Source organism: Malus sylvestris, chromosome 3 (assembly GCF_916048215.2).
Source record: "Malus sylvestris chromosome 3, drMalSylv7.2, whole genome shotgun sequence".
In the NCBI taxonomy this organism is placed as follows: Eukaryota; Viridiplantae; Streptophyta; class Magnoliopsida; order Rosales; family Rosaceae; genus Malus; species Malus sylvestris.
This window is the reverse complement of record NC_062262.1, coordinates 25,773,139-25,793,030: the sequence shown is the minus strand read 5'-3', so window position 1 is coordinate 25,793,030 and position 19,892 is coordinate 25,773,139. Positions and strand designations below refer to the sequence as shown.

Genomic DNA, 19,892 nt, shown 5'->3' with positions numbered 1-19,892 from the left:
CTTGTATGCCGGACTAGTGAACCCGACCAGATGTACCGGGCACGGTTCTGTTCAGCCAGTTATTTGGCTGGGTTGTACGGGACTTTTGCCTATCAGATGAACCGTGGATGAGTGAAAATGCACGGCACTGTAAGTATAACAACAACAACAACAAAGCTTTTTCCCACTAAGTGGGGTCGGCTATATGAATTCTAGAACGCCATTGCGCACGGCACTGTAAGTATCCAAGCTGAAAATCATCTTTTATATAATTGGGTAAACAATCATATTATCATACAGCCAATTGTTGAAGGAAATTAAAACGCACTTTCTAGCGATTTTACAGTTGAGTTCCTGGGTACAAACTTGGCATTCTTTTTGCTAAATCCTTTCACTATCGGCGGGGGAAAAAATGTTGAGAAATCTTTTGTGGAAATGCAAATCACCGCTAAAGCCTGTGTCGTACTAATTATCTGCTAGCTGGAACTTTTCATAAGATACGCTACTATACATCCCAACACTGCACCTGCGAGAACCTGCAGCAATATGAATCCAACAAAACTGAGATACAGGTTATGATCATACGTATTTCATCACTGACGATCAAGCGCATAAATAAACAAAGGCTCATGCTAAATGAACATGAAGACGCAAATGTAGCAGACCTGCAATGGAGTATGACCAAGTGAATCCCGCAGAGGTCTAACACTAGAAACAGGGTGTTCTGGAGGTAGCTCACACACTATTTGATTTAATAACTGCAATAAGCAACATATTGTATGGAATTAGAAAAGAAAAATACAATAAAAACAAAAGCATGGAACAAACCAAATATACAGTAACACTTACACAAGTCACGTGAACAAGTACACACTAAACAACCACCAAAATCAAATCACTAGTCTTCATATATTTACAAAAAACAACTAAGGTTTTGAATCGAAGATGAAGGTTCGTAACTTCAAATATAAACCAGGCCTTATCCAGAATTTTAGGTGAAGTTAACATGAAACGTCGATAATGAATGAACACATCATGGATCCATTGTTATATGGCTTTTTTCTCTCTTTAATATAAGAGTTAACTGTGAACATGTGTGTCTACGTAATATATGCTACAAGGATAAATAAAACAATGCATACTAATAACTGATGTAAAGAGAACAATTATCACATAGCATCCACAGAAAATAAAATAGAAGAAACTAGAAGCAAATTGGCTAAAATGGGGGCATATTCAATCAGTATGCATCCCGTTACCCCAAGCTTACTTAACAAACTTCACCAAACTACCCCCATACTTTAGTTAGTGCAATTGTATGTGTAATATCAACAAAGCATGTGGGGTTCAAAAAAATCTTACTTCAGCTTGACGACCAGCATGAAGTCTTACACCAGTGGCATCATACATGACCTGCAAGAAACAGTAATTTTAGATGCACGAAACCTAATTCCACGAGAAATTGTGCATGGCAAGTAAAGTCACAAAAAAGGTTGAGAACTGGGAATAGAGGTATCATCTCTTTAAATTATTATCAGTTTTGATTGTGATTCTCAAGTTTCATCTTTGTTTAAGGTCAATTACCACCTATAGTAACTTTTGTATCAAGGGCTTCTAGGACTCTACAGCTATAACTGGTCAAACCTCACGTTATGAAGTAGAAGACTTACATTTTCCCAGGAAACAAAAAGACAACTGGGTGTGTTTAAATATCAAAATAGACAGAGTAAAAACAATAAGAAACAACAAGTTCATAGTACCAGTAAAAGGCTTCATTAGATCTTAAATCTATATTATTCACTTGACGGTTCACAAATGTGTCAAAGATCAACATTCTGGCACTTATCTTTTGTTATGTTCTCTTCAATCAAAGAAGATTGTTGGTCCAAGATTAGTCAACTAAGTTGTACAGAACAAAGATAAATGATTCCATATAAGTGAAGACAATCCAATCACAAACGGAAAGTTGATGACACACAAGCAAAAAAGAGATAATCCTCTTGCAGAAGTAGGAGTAATGAGTGTGTGAAGCACAACAAATCAATTGCAGTTTCAAATATGACATTAATAAGAATTCAGGGTATTAAATCTAGAGAGAATGCAACAAGTTCAAAAAACAAACAAAATGGGACTTTGGCGTTATGCGGAGCATTTCACATGACAATCCAAAAGATATTAAACGTGAGCATGCGAGCCTACCCAAAAAGAATGAACAAAACCTGGTTAAGAGTTACATACAACACATGCCAAAACTACGGCAATGGCAAATGCAGACCCTCCGGTTCCTTCCTGTAAACCAATAGCAACTACCAACGCCGTCACAGTTGAGGAATGCGATGAGGGCATTCCTCCTGACCCAAGCATTCTTCTGGAATCCCATCTTCTCTCTTTGTACCTGCACGTCTACGACGAAATATTTTAAAACCTGAGCAAACTACTTTGTTAAGCATACCCAAAATGGAAAATCAAAAGATCAAGATAGAATTAACAAAACCGAACAAAAATTCGTCTACTTTTTAACAGAATGGTGCGTTTAGATTAACTTAATCATCCAATTAACTCAAACTGTCACATAATTTCACAAAATCAAAAGGAACCCATTTTACCCATCAAGCAAAATACCAGAAAATGCAAAATAACAAATCACTAGCATAAAAGTACATGTTCAAATGCAGAGAGAGAGGATGTTACCAGGTAGTGAAGAGCTTGAGAAACTGAGCGAGAGCGCAGGACAGGAAGGCAGAGAGGAGGGGGAGATTGTAGGGAAGAATGGACGGCTGTGATGATGCAGATCCATTTGATGAGGCATCAGCAGCAGTGAGTACCTCGTCCATGGAAGCCCCGATGATCTGAGTCAGGGAGGGATAGAGCTCGAAGACGACGAGATCGATGCAAAAATAAAATGAAAAATGAAACCGCGTGGTTGCGTACCCAGCTGGAATTGGATTCAGATTCTGACTCGTGAGACGTCAAAATTACAAATTTCCGACTTTTTTTTTTCCACATATTTCTGACTTCATAATCCTTTTTTTTTTTGTCGACCCAATAAGTTATGCCATCTCCAATCGGATTCTGGTCAGAGAGTTCGTTTTAGCTCTATGATCTTTCAAGATATTAATATTTTAATGAACAGTACATGATTATATTTGTCTCCGTCTCTAATCGAGGGTCAAAGGCCATAGGGCTCGTTTTAGCCCTATCACAAAAAACAGTCTCCAACCAAGGGTCAAAGGGTTATAGGGCCAAACATAATTTATTATTTAAAATCTACAACTTATATTTAAAAAGTACAACTTAAATTTAAAAACGACAAATTAAATTTAAAGCTACAAATTAAATTTAAAAACAACATTAACTTAAATTAAAAAACTACAATACCTTAAATTTAATATCCATAATCAACATCATCTTCATCATCTGCCATTGTAGAAGTATAGTTAGAGGTAAACAACTGTCGTCGAGTCATAATTTCTTTCTTTTTTCCTATCAAATCGGCCTTACTCATTAGAGTGTAATTCGAAGTGTTCATTTCCATATTCTTATCATTCATATCTTCTTGTATTTGTTGGGCCCGTTCTTCATGCCTACATGTCCTTTCTTCCGCCTCAAGGGCATTTTGCTCTGTCATTAATCGCAATGAGGCCGCCACTTCATGTTGAGCGGCGTAATCATCATTTGCCTTGCCCTTTTCCTTCAACCTCCGCGCCTTGTTTTGTCCCATAGCCCTAAGTATGGAGCCTTCACCTGAAAACAAATTTTCTACCCTTGTTTGTTGAATGGTAGGAGATCCATCTTCATCCATATCTGCAGCTGAGGATGCAGTTCTGAACACCAGCTTAGGAGCTCTATGTTGAGGTGGATCATCAAATAACACCCACCCTTTACAAATTTCCCAACAAATGTGAAACTAAAAGGGTTTCGAGCTACTCTCCATATACAATTCCTCCGCTTGGCGTACCTAGAAAATATAATTACAAAAATTAAGGGAAATTAATTTATGAAATTAAATGTAATATAATTAAATATTTAAAATAAATTATGAAAACACTTATCTTCCGACACCCATCTATAAGCCTTGCAAAGAGCTTCATCTTTTTTTCGGCTCCAAGCCCTACCTTTCATTGCAGACGAGGCCATTTGAAAATTATTGAAAAAATTGAAGGATAGATTTTTGAAAGAGGAAAGAAAATATGAGAATTGAAATGGTGTAGGAATAGTGAAAATTTTGTGAGGAATGTTGAATGAATGGTTTAGGTATTTATAGGAAAAAAAAATTGGCCCAAAAAACCATAAAATAAAATAAAATAGAATCCAACGGTAACTGGCGTCAACTAGCCGTTGGATTCAAATTTTTCTTTAAGCAATCATGTCGGATATAACTGACAAGAATATATTTATATTAAATATACTCATGTCGGTTATATCCGACAGGATTGCTCTAATTTTCTGGCGAGCCCGGGCTGGCTGCATGAGGCCAGCCCTTTGGCTTTTTCAGATTCTGTGGGGCCCACGAGTCCTTTGCCATCTGGACCATTTGGTTAGAGATGGCCTTAAGGGAGAAAGCTTGGCTGCTGAAAAAATCAACAGCAGCTCCTGCTGCTAGCGAATCACGGGTGGACATGTGTCCAAGGAATTGATTTTAATCACAACTTGGACATGTGTCCACCCGTGATTCGCTAGTAGCAGGAGCTGCTGCTGATTTTTCAGTAGCCAAGCTCTGTTCTAAGTTAAATTTGTACCTCGCTATTCACACATCGAATTTACATCCCATACATGTTTGTTAATTGTTTTATTTTTCTTCTTTAATTTATTCAATCTGACAATTGAAAATTGAGAGAATTTGTGTGAGAAGTAAAAATTGATGTGTGCATAGCACTACCTAATTTTTATTTTATTTTCTTTCTAAATAGTTAATTAAAGATGGTGATTATCCAAATCTAAAAAAGTTCGAATTTTTAATATACATTATTGAGTGAGTCTCATAAAAATGTATGTTCAAATGTGTTTTCGAATCTTAACCCTTTTAACACAGCATTAAATAGAATACAAAATAATTTAACTTTATTTTCATATTTGGTATGAGAACAACTTATATGAGACACGTTTACAGTTATCGTGGTGTCTTGGCACAATAGTACATTGTCATGTAGAGAAAAACTTATACATGAAAATACATTATAGGACAAAACATAAAGTAAAGTTAAACACATTTACTGTTGTGTGTAAGTTCCTCTCGTTTGCAGGGACAAGCGTAGTTGGTTAAATAGACCAATCAAAGGCAACTAAATATAGGGATGGCTATTTTCTCAACGGATTTGGATCTTCGTAGGTTTCTTCCCTTAATGAGTCGAGTATGAAGAATAAAAAACATGGATGGGGATTGGATTGGAGGCAGAAAAAGAATGATATTTTAACCTTATGCGTGAACAATGGCAGATTTAGAAAAAATTATTTAGAAGGTCACATATAAAAGTTCACAAACATTTCTTAGACATATAATAACCTTAAAAATTAACCATAGTTTCACAATTTATTGAATTGGTAACAGTCAATGTGATTAGCAATTAAACATGATTATATACTCCCTCCCTCCCGTCTCCACCATTCTTTTTTTTTTTTTTTTTGCAAGATTACCAATTCTTTTCAATTGAGAAAATTCATTACTCGAACGCATATAAAAAATATAATGCCCAAGTTGATATTGAAGCGTCAAGAGTTCACAAGTAGAAAACTCATCATACCATTCAGAATTAAAGCGTCGAGGAACTCCAGAAAAAAGTCTTTGTGGAAAATGCTTTATTATAGGCAACTCCTCTAGGCCGACAACACTCCTTTTGTAGGTAATAAATAAATAAGAAGGCAACTTCTTTTTGAGGCATTTTATCAAGCAATTGGAGGGCATGTATAAAGGGCAAATCTAACCTTCGAAAAGGCATCACCTAAATTATTCATGGAAATTTACTGAAATTCAAATGGGCAGCTGAACCTCTTGCCCCTTAATGGATCAGCCTAGTCTATGAACTAACCCCGTTTAGAATAATATATAATAAAATAAAGAAAAAAAAAAACTCTTTTTTCACCCTTATTACTCAAATCTAGTTTGAAGGGCTCATGTTGCAAGTAATATGTTGGTACGGAGAAAAAATTGGGCTGCAAATGAGAATGCATTTTAGAGAGCCGGGTAAGATGAATTGGGCCGAATCCTTATGCTGGCATGTTTCAACCCGAAAATGACATGCTCTTATATATAATATTATTTTTTATAGGGTATAAAACTTATACTTTGCAGCAGTGAAAGATTAATATTTTGAAATAGTTCAGACTACTTAATAGTACGGGTGGGTTCAAAAAATCAAAAATCGAAAATCGAAAAAAAACCGAAAACCAAACCAAACCGAAACTGAAAAAACTAAACCGAACCAAATTCTTTTGGTTCGGTTCGGTTTCAGTGGTCTAGAATTTCATAACCCATCCCGGGAGATAATTCTTGTTGACGTGAATTGACGAAAATGTCCATGGGCGTTAGATTGTGTGATGTGGTTTAAGTGTTGTTTTTGGGTCACTATTCTTAAATCCTAATTGTTTGGAACCAATTAGGATTAAGTTATTGTGTATTTTGGTTGTTAACCAATCCCAGACCACACACACACCCACCTATGTTCTCTCTTTTCTCTCCCGTACCCTCTCATCTCTCTCAAACTCACTCTCTCTCTCTTCTTCCTCGTATGGACCAAGCTCGAGGTGAGCTTCCTAGTCACAGATCGAAGATTCTAAAGGCACCATTGCATTCCTCATGCCATTTCGAGTTGGTTGGTACCCATTTCAGGTAAGGATTCCTTCGAAATCTCGAGAACCCAAAACTCATTTTTCATGCACTATTCATGTGGACGTAAAACCTTGTGTTTCAGAGGATTGCAAGCTCACAGGGAGCTTTAGGAGGTCTTAAGGAAGCTTGGGGTAGTTCGTTGGAAGAGTTTGGACGTCGGAGGGCCGAGATCAAAGTTTTTCAGAGTTGACCGGATTATCGAGCTTCCTCAGGTAAATTCTAGTGGATTTCAAGGCTTAAAATAGTATAACGTGATTCTACATGTTATTAGCTTCATTTTGGTACCAATTTTATGAAAAATGGTGAAGAAATGAGAAAGTTATAAGGTTTGGAAGTTTTTCCAGAAAACTGGCAAAGTCATCGGCGACCGGTGACTCATCGGAGAAGACAGTGGCATATTCCGTCAAAACTGATGTAATATTCTGACGGAGTTAGGTGATGGCGTTAAGGAGGGTTAAGGAATTGACGGAATATTCTCGGAATATTCCTAACGGCGTTAATTGACGCCGTCAGTGTGCCTGGCACATGGCCGCGCGTGGGGGGCGCGTCTGGCCTTGCCATTGCCGGCGCGTGGGGGCACATGAAGCTTCCAAAAATTATTCTAAAAATTTAGGGATGATCCTGAGGTTGTGTAGGTCATTGTGGTATATTCATATACCCATTTTGAGCTATGTATGAAAAGTTATTAGCTAATTTTACCTATGTGCTTTAAAATAACGTTTTTATAGTTAATTCGCATATAGGTGAGACTTATCCCGAGGACGAGTGTATCCAAGGGCTACTCGGGGCTACAACCCTTCGACTTACCAGTGAATGGGCTTTTGGTTTTCGGTATTGTTAACCCTAAAAACTACCAAGCCTACGTGGCGCGCAGGCCGAGTAATCTATGAGCTAACTACGTCCTTCGGTGAATGCAGGGCGTGCCAACTCGTCGGCCGAGGAGTAAAATTTGTTGATGTTCCATTGGGTGCGCGGCTGACTTCTACGTCTTGCGATTGCGGCCGAGGAAGGAACACGTCTAGACCTCTTGGGTTCTCGAACCTGAAGATAAGGCTACTATTCTTACGAAGTTCACGAATTGTCGTCGCCAGATTCGATCACAGTGATGGTATTCGTCAGAGTAAACTTATGCCGAATCGACACCAAAGTGTAAGGGCACAAATACTCAAAGCGGATATAAGTCTTAATAGTGAACGTGGTTCGGCCATCCGAATGCCAAACTCTAAATTCCACTTGAGAGTATCCAATCATAAAATAACTTTTGCGTGCAATGCGCCGAGCTCAGTAAGCTGTAACACCTCACTTCTCCGAGAAGGCTAATGAGATGACCTCGATCAATAAGGATTCGGAAACCCCTCTCGACCGACACTTGGATAGGTAACCAATCGTCCTAACCGCAGTGTTGTTGATGCCAACGGAAGATGTGTCAGCGAAAAGAGAAAATAAAAAATCTCAAAGTTGTTAAAAGAGTTTGCGCAGGGCAGTTGTGTGTTGAATTGGAGGGGTTTGAACAATGCACAGCCTCCTCTATTTATAGCATCAGATACTTTACAAGTAGAGTTAATCCGAGTAGTTAAACCTTACTCGGATTAGGACTTCTTCTTCTAATCAAACACCATCTCGAGTATTCCTACTCCATTTAGGATTTTGGACCTAACCTTTTTATCAGGCCACATTCAAAATGTGTCTCGACATCCTCATCTCACCGGGACTCCTTATCACACCAGGATTTCTATTAACTGCAGAACTTCCCCCGCCTCTTCCTTATCCAGGCCATTCATTTTCCTAAAACGACCCTAACCATGCGGCCCATGAACAAGACGACCCCTAGCAGTTTTTTTCAAATAAATCCTTCAGGGTCGAGAATGATTCTACACTTGGCCCAAACCAATATTTTGGGCCTCAACATTGCCCCCTTGCTTCTGAGGTCTTCGGCCTGAATTCTCTGGTTAAGCTTCGACCTTGAAGAAGCAAATTTAAACCTAAGAATCCGAATACTTTATTTCCAAGGTGCATTAATGGAGCACGATGGACGTGGCATCTTCTAACCCGACTTCCCTCTAATAATGACACTAAAAGCATGTGGCTTACTGAACCGTTTCATTATCACGACCCTATTGCTGAACACAACCACGCCACCTTGATCCACGAACACTTTAACATCGTGCAGATTCCAAAACGTCCTTTCGTCATAAATCTTGCCGCCACACTCAATCGTGCGACCCCCAAAACACGAAATCCTCAGTCCTTTCAACCGGATTCCCTGAATGTTCGTAATGATTAGCGAATTCTTCGGTCGATTTTACCTCTTATTTTGAATTTCAAACGTTTGAACTTTTTCCTTTCCAACAGTCTATAAATATCAAAATTTTCCATTTATACTTTACGCTTTCAAATTTTCTAAAAAACTTATTGCCATTGTTCTCCAGAAAATCCCTTTTTTTTGGGTCTTCGTCTTCACCCTAAACCTAAAGATTCTTTTCTTTTCATCCCTTCAAACCATTCACGATGGCCTCATTTATCTCCAAGCTTTATAAGGAATGTGACCAATGCTAGAAAATCATTGATCGGAGTTCAATCAAGACCATACGTTTTGAAAATGACATGAGCACCCCTCACCAAATTCTTGGTCCTCTTTTCAAAGCGGCGGCACCACGAACTTTCACCAGCCTTCTCAAAGAACACTGCCTATCATCCATGCTGCAAGGATTTAAATGGTCGAAGTGGGATTTGGCAAGACCTCAAGGCTCTTGGCCCTCGACCACTACAACCTGGGCAGCCTGGGTTGTACAAATGGAAAAACTCTTCGGCGAGCAATAGAAAGCCCTAGGCATCTATGACGCCATTCATCTTTCATCTATGGACATCGTCCTGGACAAGGAGCTCCTCATAGCAGCCTTATGCTTCTGGTGTTCGGCCACCAACACCATGGTCCTCCCTCTTGGTCCCATCGATCCCACAATTCTTGATATTACTGCTATTTTGGGGACTTCTCCATCTGGAATCCCAATTGATGCTGCCCTCTCTGGGTACCCGTCGAACCTTGGCCTGAAGACGCTATTTTAAAAACGGGCTCTTGAGACATTGAGCGGTGAGGATCAATCACCCTCGAAAGAAGAAGTTCAGAAGCTTCAAAAGAACTTCTTCAACTACCACACCCTCTATCTCCATTTTGCCGGGCTTTGCGAAAAGGGGAACACGAGACTTTCCTCTTCTATTGGTACAACAAATATACATGTTGTACCAAATCTAACAAGTGCCTAGTCAAGAACATACCAGTGGCCGAAGCCCTGGCTAGCGGTCACACTCTGGCACTTAGCTCAGCCGTTCTCACCCATCTCTTGCGCTGCTTGGCCGAGACAACCCAACATAATATCGACCTGTACCAAAACGGTCCCCTCTGGATCTTTCAACTCTGGCTACAAGTTTACTTCGCCTCTCTTCGGCCAGAAATTGCCAATTTCTCACCTACGAAAGTGCTTGGTCCTCAGTTGGCTTCCCGGCCAACACCCCCTCACCAAGCCGAAGAGGTATTTAGATACTTTTTTATCCTTGACGACCTTTCTGACGACGAGTTCTTGATATGTCTTCGTCGAGAATACCCTTCATCAATTAAGCTTCCTACATCAGCGTGGGGTGCGGATGAAGATGTTGACCTTCGTTAGTCTTGGGGGTCATTCGTGCTTACCTGCGACCTGCCCCTCGGCTGTGATGGTCACCGAGCGGGCTGGGAAGTGTATCATCCCAACTTCCTCGCTCGACAGCTTGGCTACCTCCAAGGTTGCCCGGTCCCCTTTCTCTCATCACGATCCGTCCTAAGCCGTGGACGTGAACCTGGTTCTTCAGAGAAGGAATGTAAGGACGCCAAAAGGGAGTTTTAGGAACAGTGCTAGAAATTTCGCCTTCGACCAACCGTTCCAGAATCTTTTTGCACTAACACTTTCGGTGATTGGTGGGAAGAGTATACCCAACACTTTTTTGGTGTTCCGGTCGAAACCATTCTAAACAAGATCTTCGGCAATCGACCTAAGAAGGTCTCTGCCCCCCAATCCCAAGGTAATAGTTTATTTCCACCTTTTTCCTTCAACTTTGAACTCTACTGATTTGCTTTTACTTTCTCAGGTAGTCGGTCATTAAAAAGGTGGAAGTGGTCACTGTGGCTGTGGCTAAGAAAAAATTGATCATCTCTAAGAGGGCTAGGACCACTGCGCAGGCCTTGCTGAGCAAACGACCTCATCAGGAGGCTGAGCCGGCCATCGAACCCCCTCGGCCTGCCAAACGGGTCAAAATGCTAACGAAGAAAGGAGAACGGGAGATTCATGTTATCTCTAGTCAAACTACGGGAGCGACGATTCCTAGTGTTTCCCATTCTCCCCCCATCGCCCAAACCTCGGTGGAGAAACGGCCAACTCTGGCCGAAGAAATAGCCCAAGTATGACCTGTTTCTAAGGTCGCTAAACCAGCTGGTGCTCCACTGGTCTAGGTGTTTGTGGTTTTGAGGTCGGCCGCTGCACCTGTCTTGGAAGAGGCAGTCCCATTGGTCGAGAGAACTTATCCTAAAAATTCAAAACACACGGCAGTCGTTCTAGAAAAGAGCGATGAGAGCGATGAGATTCCACTGGCGGGTCACCTTTAACCACGCAATTAACTTCCTCCTACGTCCGAGGTAGCTGTCCAAGTCGGCCCTTCTGCGATCGACCGTGGTAAACGACCTGCCGTAGAGCCAGAAGAGAGTGACGGGAGAGACGAGATTCCATTGGCGGGTCGCCTTCAATCACGCAATCAACCTCCCCATGCGTCCAAGGCAACTGTCCAAGTCGGCCCTTCTACGGCCGACCGTGGCAAACGACCTATCGTAGAGCCAGAAGCGACGGCAGAAACGCCTGTTCACCCGTAGGACCATGACCTCAACATTCCTCCCCAAGAAACCATTTCGACCTTTGTAAGTACCCCTACGGCTTTTCCCTGGTTATTTTTCTACCTTAGAGCTCTAAACCAGGAAAATATTAAATGTCAGGTGCCTGCCCACTCTTTTCATCAAAAATTCTATATTTCTTGGCTGCCTCAGTGGCCATCGAACGTAGATAACCTCCATCGGCCGCAAGAACTAAGAAGCAATCTTAGAAACTGGGCTCGGCCATTAAGTTCTTTAGGTTCAAGCAACAAACCTGAGGACATGGCCGACGTCTCCTCTCGGCAAGTTTAAAACAAAACCTTCTTGTTATCTTTTTCATGATTTCCTTGAGCTTAAACTGATTTTTGTGTGCAGCCTTCATGGGAAGTCGAGTTCAAAGCTCTCTTGTCAAGCACTACCGGAGCGGCTGGTCCTTCGACCACCATAACTGAACCCGCTGATTCAACTGCTCTGGTTCGGTTGCAAGAAGTCTTGTCTCTCTTGGTGTCGCAAGTCCTTGAGCGCAAATGTCTTAATTTGTTGGGTGCATGCCTAAACGACCTCGGAACCGATGGTCAAATGAGCGCCGAGGCTATCGTTCAAGCGTCGTCCTCCTTGAAGCGAGTTCGGGAAACTTTTAGTGTCCTCGAGAACGTTCTGAAGGCTGAACAAGATCTAAAAGCTACCGTGGCTGTCCAAGACACTCTTCGTCCGAAGATCGATGCTTTAAAGGCGAAAGGAGAAGCCTTGGCCCATCTCGATCGTCAAATGGCTGAATTGGCAAAACGAAGGTCGGCTATTGCTTCCAAGCTTGTGAAGGACTTCGAGTCGGGCGGCAAAGATTGTTTAACCGAATATGCGGTGAGCACAAAGCGAATCGAGCAGTTGAAAATGGATAGGAAGAACCGACAAGCTGAGGTCATAATGGGCGAGGTGCAGTGGTTGGAGCTGAAGGCATTTCTTGGAACTCTTCTTCCTTCGTCGCCTTAGAATATTTTGACTGTAACCCATCTTATTCATTAAATAAAAGAAAACTTTTATTCTTGCATCTCTCATGAGACTGGGTAATATTTCTTTAAAAACTTTCCATTAATTGGCAACCTGTGAATAACACCGGTTCGATCTTTAAGATGGTATGCCCCTGTGCCGAGGACTTTATGGATGATGAATGGCCCTTCCTAGTTCGGTGACCATTTACCGAACCTGGGGTCTTTAATCCCCACGGGTAGGACAGTTTGCCAAACTAATTCCCCCTCGCCGAACGTTTTTTGTTTGACCCTTTGATTATATGCTCGCTCGACAATTTTCTTTTGTGCCATTAAGAGGTTGTAGGCGTCAAGCCGATCTTCTTCCAAATCTTCTAACTCTTGTAACATGGCCTAGTTGTATTCGACACTGGACAAACTACTCTGCTCGATCACACGTAACGAATTTACACTTAGCTAGACTGGCAACATCGCGTCATGTCCATAGGTTAGCGCATATGGGGTGGTCCCTGTTGCCGACCAAGGTGAAGTCTGGTATGCCCATAAGGCTTCATTCAATTTTAAATGCCATAAGCCCGGTCTTTCTTTTATCATTTTTTTTAGAATACCGATCAAAACCTTATTACTTGATTCGGCTTGTCCATTCGATTATGGATAGTATGGTGTGGACTGCTCAAGCCGAATTTTTAAGTTTGCCGTATACTCTTTGAACCTTTCGGCTGCAAAGACTGTGCCATTATCAGTTATGATCGTTTCTGGTACGCCGAACCTGGTCACAATATGTTCCTCCACAAAATCGTAAACCTCCTTGGATGTTAATTAGGCGTATGATTTTGCTTCAACCCACTTAGTGAAATAATCCGTTGCCACGAGTATCCATGCATATTTTGCTGCTCCAGAGGATGGTGTGATTTTGCCGATCACGTCCATTGCCCATCTTTTGAACGACCAAGGTTTAGTGACCGAATGAAGTAATTCGGCTAGGGACCTTTGGATAGGTCTATGAATTTGACACTGGATACATTCTCGTGCATACTCAATACAATCTTTCAACATGCTTGGCTAAAAGTAACCGTGTCGGCGAAGTAACCAACGCATTTTGCGTCCTGATTGATGGGCTCGATAAATTCCTTCATGTACTTCTGTGATTGCTTGGGCAGCTTCTTGTGGGCTGAGGCATAACAATAATAAACCGTCCTCGCCTTTTCGATACAACTCATTCTGGTATGAGACATAGTTTGTGGCATAGACCTTTGTTTTCCTGTCGTGTTTGCCTCTGGGTTATCAAGGTATTGCATAATTGACTTTCTCCAGTCGTTTGGTAGCGTTTCAACCGCGCACACCTTTACAGGATCCTCCCGTTCCAACAACGAAGGTAAAGACATTACCCGTGTACGGATGACTTGGTTTCGCTGAAGGACTTATTGATTAACCATAGCTGGACATGATTGCCGTAAAACGGGTATTATTGGTCCACTTTTGCCCCCCATGAGTTATGCTCCGAAGGCTATCTGAGCGAGTTCGTCTGCGACGGTGTTCTGCCCACGGGAAATATGATTGAATGTGATACCGTCAAATGACTCGGTCAAGTAACTGGCCACCATATGATAGGGCGCCAGAGTACAACTCATGCACCGAAAAGTGCCATTAAGTTTGTTAATCACAAGCTATGAATCTCTAAAGACGAAGACGCGGGCAGCGTGCAAGTCATGAAGTACGCTAAGGCCGATAACAAGAGCTTTGTACTCGGCTTGATTGTTGGTACAATCGAAATCCAACTTGAGGGAAAAGAACCAAAGATGTTGGTAGGGAGACTGGAGTACGATCCCCACACCGACCGATGTTGACATGCTGGAACCATCGAAATACATCATCCAATAATTGTCCTGTGCTTCCACCATTCCGATTTCAACATCTGTGCCCCCGAACCCATATGGAGAAGGGTGGTGGGCTAAGAAATCGGTAAGCGATTGTCCTTTAACGACCTTTTGTGGGACGTACTGCAAACTGAACTCAGATAGTGCCAGCGTCCATTTCCCGATTCAGCCTTTGACTATTGGCTGGGTAAGCATATATCGAATAACATCGGTCTGGGCGATGACCTGCGTAACGGATGGGAGCATATAGTGCCGGAGTTTTGATGCGGTGAAGAACAAAGCCAAACAAAGTTTCTCGACGGGCGAATAATTGATCTCTGGAGGGTTGAGGTGTCTGCTGAGATAGAAAATAGCTTGTTCTCGCCCAGCATCAGTATCTTGTGCAAGAAGGTAGCCGATGGATTCTTCGACCGCCGAAATGTAAAGCTTAAGGGGTTTATCACGCCAAGGTGGTACGAGGACAGGCGGAGTCGCAAGAGCAACCTTGATTTGTGTGAAAGCTGCTCGATGTTCTTCACGCCACTCAAACTTGTCTGAATCTTTAAGTTTCAAAAGCGTGGACAATGTCGTCATTTTGCCAGTGGAATTAGCTATGAAGCGACGAAGAAAATTTATTTTCCCCAGCAAGGACTGGAGTTGTTTTTTTATCGTCGGGTGTGGGGCGTCAATAATCGCACGAGCTTTATTCTCGTCTACCTTGATGCCGCGATGGTGGACAAGAAATCCTAAGAAGTTGTCGGCTGACACACCGAATGTGCATTTGGCTGGGTTCATCTTAAGGTTATGCCGACACATGCGACGGAAAGCTTGTCGAAGATCATTAATATACGTTCGGTGACTTTTCGATTTAACCACGACGTCATCAATATATACTTCTACGGTTGTGCCGATCATGTTATGAAAAATAGTGTTCATCGCTCGTTGATATGTGGCCCCAGCGTTTTTTAGACCGAATGGCATGACTACCGACTCGTAGGTTCCAAGTGCCCCCGGGTAGCGAAAAGCAGTTTTATGAACATTGGCCTCGGCAATGAATATCTGGTTATAACTGGCATGTCCATCCATGAATGACAATATCTCATGGTTAGCTACGGTGTCGATTAGCAAATCTGAAATCGGCATGGGATATGCATCCTTAGGCGTTGCTAGATTCAAATTTCAAAAATCAATGCAGATGCGTAGGGCCCTATTTTTCTTTAATACTAGTACAATATTCGCCAGCCAGTCGACGTATCAGGCAGTGCGGATGAATCCGGCATTCAAGAGTCGAACAATTTCATCTTTAATGCCGAGTTGTACTTCGGTCGAGAACTATCGAGGAGGTTGTCGAAAAGGCTTGCATCCAGGTTTGATACGTAATTCATGCTCGATAAGGGCTCGGTCAAGGCCAAGCATCTCATGATAGCTCCACGCAAAACAGTCTTTGAACTCATGAAGTAATTGATGGAGTTCAACTTTCATGGTATGAGGTAGTAACGCACTAATAAACAACGGCCGATGATCATCTGTTGTCCCAACATTGATTTCCTCTAAATGATTTTTAACTTGGGGCCGATTGTCTTCGAGTTCGGCTGGTACGGCCTGAACTTTGTCCAACGATAGTACTGGGCCATTATCTTCCTCGGCCAGGAATTCGATTAAGTTGATGCCCGAATGCGGGTGCTTAGAAATTGCATACCAATGGGCCAGCAGGCGTTCCATCGTGGATGAAACCACGGCCCGATGCCTTGCGCTGTTGATGTCAATCATCAGTGGTTGGGAAAAAATTAGCCAAACCGAGTCTCGTTGAATCCTGGTGAACAGTCTCGGCGCCTACCTCGATGGCTTTCTGGATTGAGATCCGAGTCAGTCGTCCATCTGCATTAAAACCTTGTAGGGTAATATAGCCGACGTGATCATCATAATAGCGGGCTTGAATTATGTTGGCTTCAAACGGCTGAGTATCAGCTGGGTGGACCACAACCGATTTACCATCCCAAAAAATGAGGACTTGGTATAAAGAATAAGGAATGCAATTCGTTTGATGAATCCAATCCCTACCGAGCAAAACATCATATTCAGTTTTTGAGTCGACGATAAAAAATGCAATCATGTGATTGCAACCTGCAATGTTGACCTCTAGAGGGAGAACCCCTTTGGTCTGAGACTTGTCACCGACAAAGTTACTCATGGTGATTCCTGGATGAATGAGTTCGTCGGTAGATCGTCATAATGCTTTCATGACAGATACAGGCATGATATTGACTGTCGCTCCACAATCGACGAAAATCTTAGAGATTGGGTAGCCTTCGATATGGGCCATGACATACAATGGTTTTAAATGTTGAAGATTAGTCGAGGATGAACGGGGAAACAAGATGTCCAAGGTTATTTTAAGTTTATCATCGCCGTTAGTTGATTCGTCTTCAGGAGTAGTGACGAAATCAACCTGTGTTGCCTCATCGGCGACCACATCGCCGTCCAAGGAACTTGGTTGGTGCGTAGTCAACTGAAATTCGGCAGGAAGGACATGGACCATGCTGATTTCCATATTTTCAAGGACTGAAAGACCGATTGGATCTTGGTCGTCATATTTCAGAATGGGGAGGACTATATCATGTGTGTTGGATCATTAGCGGCCAATTCGCTGTATGTCCCAACATATTCAGGTGCTTGTGTTACACAATTCGACGTTGTATCCTGTTGACTGTCATCTTCGAACTTGCATGCATCTGGCGTCGAATTCTGCTCCTGCTGTATTTGGCGAGCTCGTTCTTCATAGGCGATCCGGGCATTCCTGGTGTCCAGGTAAGCATCCAGACGTGCCACCCGTTCTGTCTCATTGGCCGTTAAACCGAATAAGGAGATAGCTGAAAAGACCTCGAAGTAATATCGAAGGTGTTTAAAGTCGTCGAGAGAAAAATGGAGCTCGGCTGTGTCAATGTCCGTGTATGGATCGACCTCGAAGCCGAGAACCCTAGCCTCTCGAATGTGCTGGAATCTGGCTTTCATCGCCGGATCGGTGGTTTTTTTGATAATCTGCTCAGCATCGGGGCAAGTTAATGTCAGGTCAAGAACTTCTTGGCAGGCCTTGGGAAACCCATATAAATCATTGGCAAAATATTTCTTGTGAAATTCTTTCATATATTCTAATGATTCGCCGACGAAATGGGGGATGCAGATTCCGTCGAACTTTGATTAGAGGTTCTTTCAACGATAATGGAGGCAGTTAGCTTTCGGCCTCTTTCTTGAATTGCTCGAAATGAGCTTTCATTTCCCAGGGCCAAAGAAAAAGTTTAATGCACTTCTCGGCTGCTTCAATGGTAGTTTCGAAGTCCCGATTAGTTTCCTTATGTCCTTGTAATTTAGCCATGATTGTTGGGGTTGGTCGATCATCTGCGCTTCCTGCCGTCTCTTTCGGCTGCCATTTAGTGACCGAAACAGGTTGTACAACTTGTCATCAAGCCAAGCAATCTATACGTTGACGTCAACATTTCTGGGATTTGGATAGCGTGATATACATACCGGTAGGAGAATTGTAGTTGTACCAACATTGGTCACGTGGTTCAGGTGGCTTGAAGGTTGTTTTATTTGTTGATGAGCTCGAACTACTGGAATTGCGGGAGTAAAAGTCCTTGTTGTAAAACGGTGCGTCGAAATCAAGGCGTCGTCTGACCAATGTAGGTCCATCTGTCTGTTTTCTTGGGCCGAGCCTGTCGAATACTTTCTGGCGCTGGCCTTTACTAGGTTCCTTTGAAGGTTTTACTGTAATCACCGATTGGTGTTGTGATATCGGCATCTTCATTGGAGACAGTTTCCCCTTGGGCTCGGTTAATACAACGTGTGCCTTACAATTACTACACAGAACTATCGGCCTTAGAGTTCGGTAAATGGTGCATTAGAAAACAAGTCGATCTTGAGTCGAGGTTGGGAACCTTTCTTTAAGATTTGTGGTATTATTGGCCCGCCATTTTCTTCGTTATTGTAGTTCGACATTGGTTCAACTATAGCTGGTCCTGATAGCTCGGTAGGTGGCGCGTTGGAAAATAGATCTATCTTGAGTCGAGGCTGGGAGCTTTGCTTCCAGATGTGTTGTACTGGGGTAAATTCGACCTTTTCTTTTCCTTTTCTTTTGGGCAAGTGGGCGTCTACCATGCCGACTGTCGCTGAAGGGAATGGATCCGTATCAACCGTCATGCGTTTTTCAGGGAACTTTAGCTTGCCTTTGTCAATCCAACTCTGGATATCATCACGAAATACGACACAATTGTTTGTGGCATGTTTGGTCGAGTTATGATATTTACAATATGTCTTTCCTTTAAGCTCTTCGGTCGTGGGAATGTTATGCCCTGGCCGAAGCTTGATGATCTTTGTTGATAGCAATTGATCAAAAATTGCTTCGGCCTTTGTAATATCAAAGGTGTAAACTTTTGAAGTCTTCGCCGTTCCTTCCGTGGTCGAGCGAATTTTGGCATCCTTGGAATTAATTTGAGTCAACGCCTTGCAAATGTATAGTTTATCAATTACTATCTCGGCCACGTCCACGCTGACGTACTAAGACTCTTCGCCTTCGGTCAATGCATAACTGATTGTGGGATTTTTGTATATCATCTCTCGAGATGGAGATTTCGAGATCTTCTCTTCTCGGAGTAAATAATCATATTGCTCGACATGTTGGGCTAGTTCATACATATCCCGAAAGTTTGCCCCTAAGAATTTCTTTTTGTATTCCACGTCGAGGCCGTTCAGAGTGAGTCTGACAAATTCGACTTCGGGTAGAGGCACTCCGCACCAATTCCTGGCCGATTTGAATATGCTAAGATAATCCATTGGTGACTCATCAGATGCTTGAGCCATCCTTGCTAATGAAGAAACTAACATTTCCATCCCTGGCCGATAAAACTGCTCGTGAAATTTCTCGACCTACTCCTCTCAACTTTGGATGGAATTAGGAGAAAGGTTGATATACCAGGCAAATGCTGAGCCGGTCAACGAAAAGTTGAATAGTTGTAGCTTATGAAAGTCACTATTAACATTTCCGCATTGCGCGGTAAAACGAGCTACATGTTCCAACGAAGACAGGGACGATTCACTGGCAAAAAGGCTAAAATCTGGGATTTTGAAACCTTTAGGGTATTCGATCTTTTCCACATAAGCTGGATACGGATGGATAAATTTAGGGAACTTCGGCCCTTTTTCATGGCCGAATCGATCATCCGCTGAACCTCGGTCATATCAACGGGTGTTGCTTCTACTCTATTGTTGGATCCGTCTGACTTACTATTCGATCCTCCTCCTTTTTCCAAGTTAATTGGTTTGAGCCGAGCAGGGATTGACTCAGCCTGTACAAT

The 19,892-nt window shown here is 42.3% G+C and overlaps 1 protein-coding gene across 1 annotated transcript; it reads right to left on the bottom strand.

The window, feature by feature from the left end:
- Nucleotides 1–221: 221 nt before the first annotated feature.
- On the bottom strand, nucleotides 222–2,946 carry LOC126614506 (uncharacterized). Its single transcript, XM_050282178.1, has 5 exons — nucleotides 2,671–2,946; nucleotides 2,218–2,374; nucleotides 1,342–1,392; nucleotides 645–737; nucleotides 222–515 (listed from the first exon to the last, which is right to left on the bottom strand). The coding sequence occupies exons 1-5, from the start codon at nucleotides 2,811–2,813 to the stop codon at nucleotides 456–458; spliced, it is 504 nt and encodes a 167-aa protein (XP_050138135.1). The 5' UTR covers nucleotides 2,814–2,946; the 3' UTR covers nucleotides 222–455.
- Nucleotides 2,947–19,892: the final 16,946 nt, after the last annotated feature.